At 42.7% G+C, this 4,114-nt stretch overlaps 1 protein-coding gene across 2 annotated transcripts in view; it reads right to left on the bottom strand.

The window, feature by feature from the left end:
• The window catches only part of stab2 (stabilin 2), a 52,143-nt gene that overhangs the window by 22,933 nt on the left and 25,096 nt on the right, over nucleotides 1-4,114 (bottom strand). For both annotated transcript variants that reach the window (XM_050036674.1, XM_050036675.1), the window contains exons 29-36: nucleotides 3,831-3,964; nucleotides 3,641-3,743; nucleotides 3,305-3,382; nucleotides 3,117-3,206; nucleotides 2,926-3,033; nucleotides 1,143-1,274; nucleotides 902-1,030; nucleotides 743-805 (exon numbers count right to left, since the gene is read on the bottom strand). In XM_050036674.1, the coding sequence (XP_049892631.1) occupies nucleotides 743-805; nucleotides 902-1,030; nucleotides 1,143-1,274; nucleotides 2,926-3,033; nucleotides 3,117-3,206; nucleotides 3,305-3,382; nucleotides 3,641-3,743; nucleotides 3,831-3,964 (837 nt within the window). The remainder of the gene's footprint in view (nucleotides 1-742; nucleotides 806-901; nucleotides 1,031-1,142; nucleotides 1,275-2,925; nucleotides 3,034-3,116; nucleotides 3,207-3,304; nucleotides 3,383-3,640; nucleotides 3,744-3,830; nucleotides 3,965-4,114) is intronic.

Here is a 4,114-nt window from a genome sequence, read left to right as displayed (position 1 = left end):
GGCTAAACGTAACCACGTGTGTGTGCTGGCTAAACGTAACCACGTGTGTGTGTTGGCTAAACGTAACCACGTGTGTGTCGGCTAAACGTAACCATGTGTGTGTGTTGGCTAAACGTAACCACGTGTGTGTGTTGGCTAAATGTAACCGCGTGTGTGTGTCGGCTAAACCTAACCACGTGTGTGTGTCGGCTAAACCTAACCACGTGTGTGTGTTGGCTAAACGTAACCACGTGTGTGTGTCGGCTAAACGTAACCATTCGGATTTTTGCTGCCTTAACTTGCGACCTTGTCCCGCTGTGTTTTCCCCTGATGCCGCCATAATAACTATAATGGCATCTGGTCGCATATCATGCTGATGTTAAAGGACACCTTTTTTTTTGTTTCTTACACCACAAGTCACTGCCTAAGCGCTGTATTTCAGAGTGAGACTGGGCTCACCTAAATATAAAATCAAGTCGTCTGCATATAAACTGAGTTTTTTTTCTGCCTGTTGTGTGTTTGCTCTGGTTTTTATGAGCCAAACTTTTAAATCCTGATAAAACTAACAGATGTGATGAAGGACGAACTGTAACAACACCTCCTGTTAGTCAGAGAGTTTAAAATCTAACAGCTGCTGAAACTTTTGTTCGTACAGTCTGATAGTCTGTTGGACTGTTTGTTTGACTACTGTCAAAATTTACAAAATTAAACATCATATAAATAATATGATGTCATGTGTTTGAGTGTTAGTCATAAATCTTACGTCTGGGACGGTGTCGTTGGGACAGATTTTACCCTGCGGGAACAAACAGTCGACACAAGTTCCCTTTGGAGAGAAGAGACAAAGTTCAGTTGGTGTCAGTCTGAAACTACTCACAGTCATACTGATACTGACATGTGATGTGACATGTGATGACCTCACCAGGACTTTGTTGTACGTGGCGTCGTCACAGCGGTTCCTGTTGATGTTCAGGACAGCCGACAGGCCGTGGATCACTCCTTTACCACTCAGGATGTTGGAGGAGTTTATCTGAGCCTCGTTCACAAACAGCTGATGAGAATCACACACACACACACACACACACACACACACACACACACACACGGGTCAGATCGTATCGATCAGCTGATCATGTGATCATGTGAGAGATTATTGATCAGACCTTTCCGTCTCGGGGGAAGATGCCGAGCTGGAAGGAGAATCCGAGCAGCGTTTGTTTGTACCCTCCAGACTGAAGGTCGGTCTTCAGCAGACGTTCCGACGCCACCACATGGTAACGAGTCGTATTCACATCCTGTTTACGCCATCAAAATAAAAGCACAGACACATTTATGTACACATCACAGCTTTCAATCACTGCTTATACTTTATTTTTGCTTCATTTGGACCAACTTAACTTTGTTAATCCAGCATCAAAATCTTCCTGAGAAGTTGCTCATGAACGAAGAGAAGATAGAAAAATATTTTTTTTCACTGCATTAAATGCAGAACGTTTCTAAAGTGACGTAGTGCCTGAGCTGACTGTGTCATCAGCAGGTGGTGGGGATGGTGGATGGTGTGACACCTGGAGAGACACCTGCTGAGACACCTGCAGACACTGTTCAGCACCAACAAACTACTGAACCAGTTGTTTTTTTTTTTACAGACATTTTGCTGTGTTTCCAGCGGCTTTTTAGCCTTCAAACATGGGTGTTTTTCAGCAACTTGTCGCTGTGTTTACAGCGGGGACTGTGGAACAAAAAACATCACGATGTGTCCAGCAGGCATATTGTCACAAAAAGTAGTTGTTGTTTTACCAAGACATTGCTGCACTCACAGCAGGGACAGTCCTACACCAGGTACTTTAAGCCAAAAGATGATCTTTTTCTAACTATAACCAGGTAGCTTTGAACCTAAACACACATTAACCACAGAGTTGTTAAGAAGTAAAGTTTCAGTGTATTCTGCCCTGTACACTGCGTTACTTACTAACATCAGTTTAAAGGAGTCGTCTCAAGTTACACTTCTGTAACAAACATAAACAAAACTGTCCAACTGGAGGAAGATAAAATGATGATACAGGTATAATATAAAACTAGAAGACCTGAGGAATTTGTTATGCTAGCCTAGCTACAGACATGCACACTTTATGTTAGTCTCATACGGTGGTTCTGACCTATTGTAACTGAATATCTCTGCAGACTGGGCTCCATAAACTGTGTTGGAATCACATCAGTCAGGTCTGACTGGAAAGATGAGACTCTTGTGGATTCAATGAGTCCAGTTTTATTGATGTGTGATGATGTTAGTCCCCACAGCAGCCATCTTATTGTAGTGGTACCATTTCATTTAAACTTGGCCTGCGTGTATAAAATGACCTCTAGTGACCTTGAGCATAATCACAGACACAAACTACAAATGCATTCTTACAGAATTCTCCAAATGTCAAAGTTTTTGACTCTAAATCACAGCGTGATTTTTTTTTCTGTGGTGTTCCTCACAGTCTGTGTTAATGTGATATTCTAGCAGATTTTTGAACATTTCTATCAGTTCTTGAGGGATAAAAACTCACTTAAATTTCGCACCCAAATGGTAGCAATCCAAAAATTGCTGCAACAGCTTATGAGACATAAATGAGCATTGGAACAGCTCTCATATACTTCCTCATAATGATCTGAGCCCTTATACACTCTAAACCTTGACAGTTTGAATAGACGCCTAACCAAAACAAAATGTTCATTACAGATGTACGAGTATAAAAACTTGACACACAGCGCTGAGCTGCATCTCAAATTCATCTTCAGGTTTCCATCTTTAAGGTGATGTAAAGCACTTCTATGCTGACCTGCTGTCTCCCACAAAATAATACATAAATGGGTCAATGTGGGTCTCAGAGGGTTAACGAGGACCCTGTCCAGTTTATCATGAATACACTCCTCAACATGTTTCATCCTGCTGTACTGTACCAGGGCAGTGGCAGCCATTTTGTTGAGGTAATCAGTGACAGCAGCGTCTGTTGGAGCAAATACAGTGAACTCGTCCGCCTGTTCGATCTCGTCCGTCAAGTTGTAATCCTGAAGAAGACGACAGAGAAACACTGTAAACAAACATCACAGACGTGACCCCAGAGTTAAACAAGGTGTTTGTGTGTTCGTACGATGAGATACGACGTGAACAGAGAGAACTCTGGCCTCAGACCGAGAGTCGCCAGCAGACCCTCACTCCGCTTCCTGTCAGGAACCAAAACCTGCAGACACACAAACACAAGTTCCACTAGGCTGTCAGCTTAGAGCGTCGTTAGCATCATTAGCATTGTTAGCATCATTAGCATCGTTAGCTTTGCACCTTATCAATGACATGGATCAGTCCATTGGTAGCAGCTACGTTGGATGTGATGATGGTTGCTCCTCCGACAGCTGTGAGCTGAGACAACAAACACTCTGAATCAAATCTGAACATCAGTGTTACAAAATAAAACCTTCTCACACACACACACACACACACACACACACACACACAGTCGGTTTCTTCTATAAATAAATATCTAATAAACTACATGAAACCAACAGAGGTGACAGGACGTTTGGTAACAGTCAGACTTTGAGTTTTATATCTAAAATGAAACTTTAATCTGGTTTAGTGGGCAGACACAACATGAAACCATCTCCTCTGTGGACTCACCTCATTGGTTGTTGAAACAGGAAGTGTAGTCTTGAGAAGGGACATCAGAGAGGAAGTGCTGCTCAGACTGGATAACGGATAGTTACCTGGGATGACGTGGTTTCTGTGAAACAGGACAGATGGTTAATAAAACACTCTGAACATCAGAACATGAGGCTCGTTAAACGTCAGTTTGTGGTGGCGGTGTCACCTGATGAGACTCGGCAGGTTTCCCTTCATTGTCCAGAAGGCTTTGTCCTCTGAGGACATCTTGCCGACGGCGGCTGAAGACGGAACCAGGAGGGTGACGTTCTGATCTGACAGAGACCAGGACAGACCAGAGTCCTGGAATATAAGAGATCATCTCTGAGACCGAGACCAGCAGAAAGACTCACCGAGGCTAAAAACATGAGCTCAACATAAATCTTAATAAACAGCTGCTGGTACGTGCACATCATATACACATATACATATATATATATATATATATATATA

This window comes from Epinephelus moara, chromosome 23 (genome assembly GCF_006386435.1).
Source record: "Epinephelus moara isolate mb chromosome 23, YSFRI_EMoa_1.0, whole genome shotgun sequence".
Taxonomy (NCBI): Eukaryota; Metazoa; Chordata; class Actinopteri; order Perciformes; family Serranidae; genus Epinephelus; species Epinephelus moara.
This window is presented reverse-complemented; position numbering and strand designations above follow the sequence as displayed.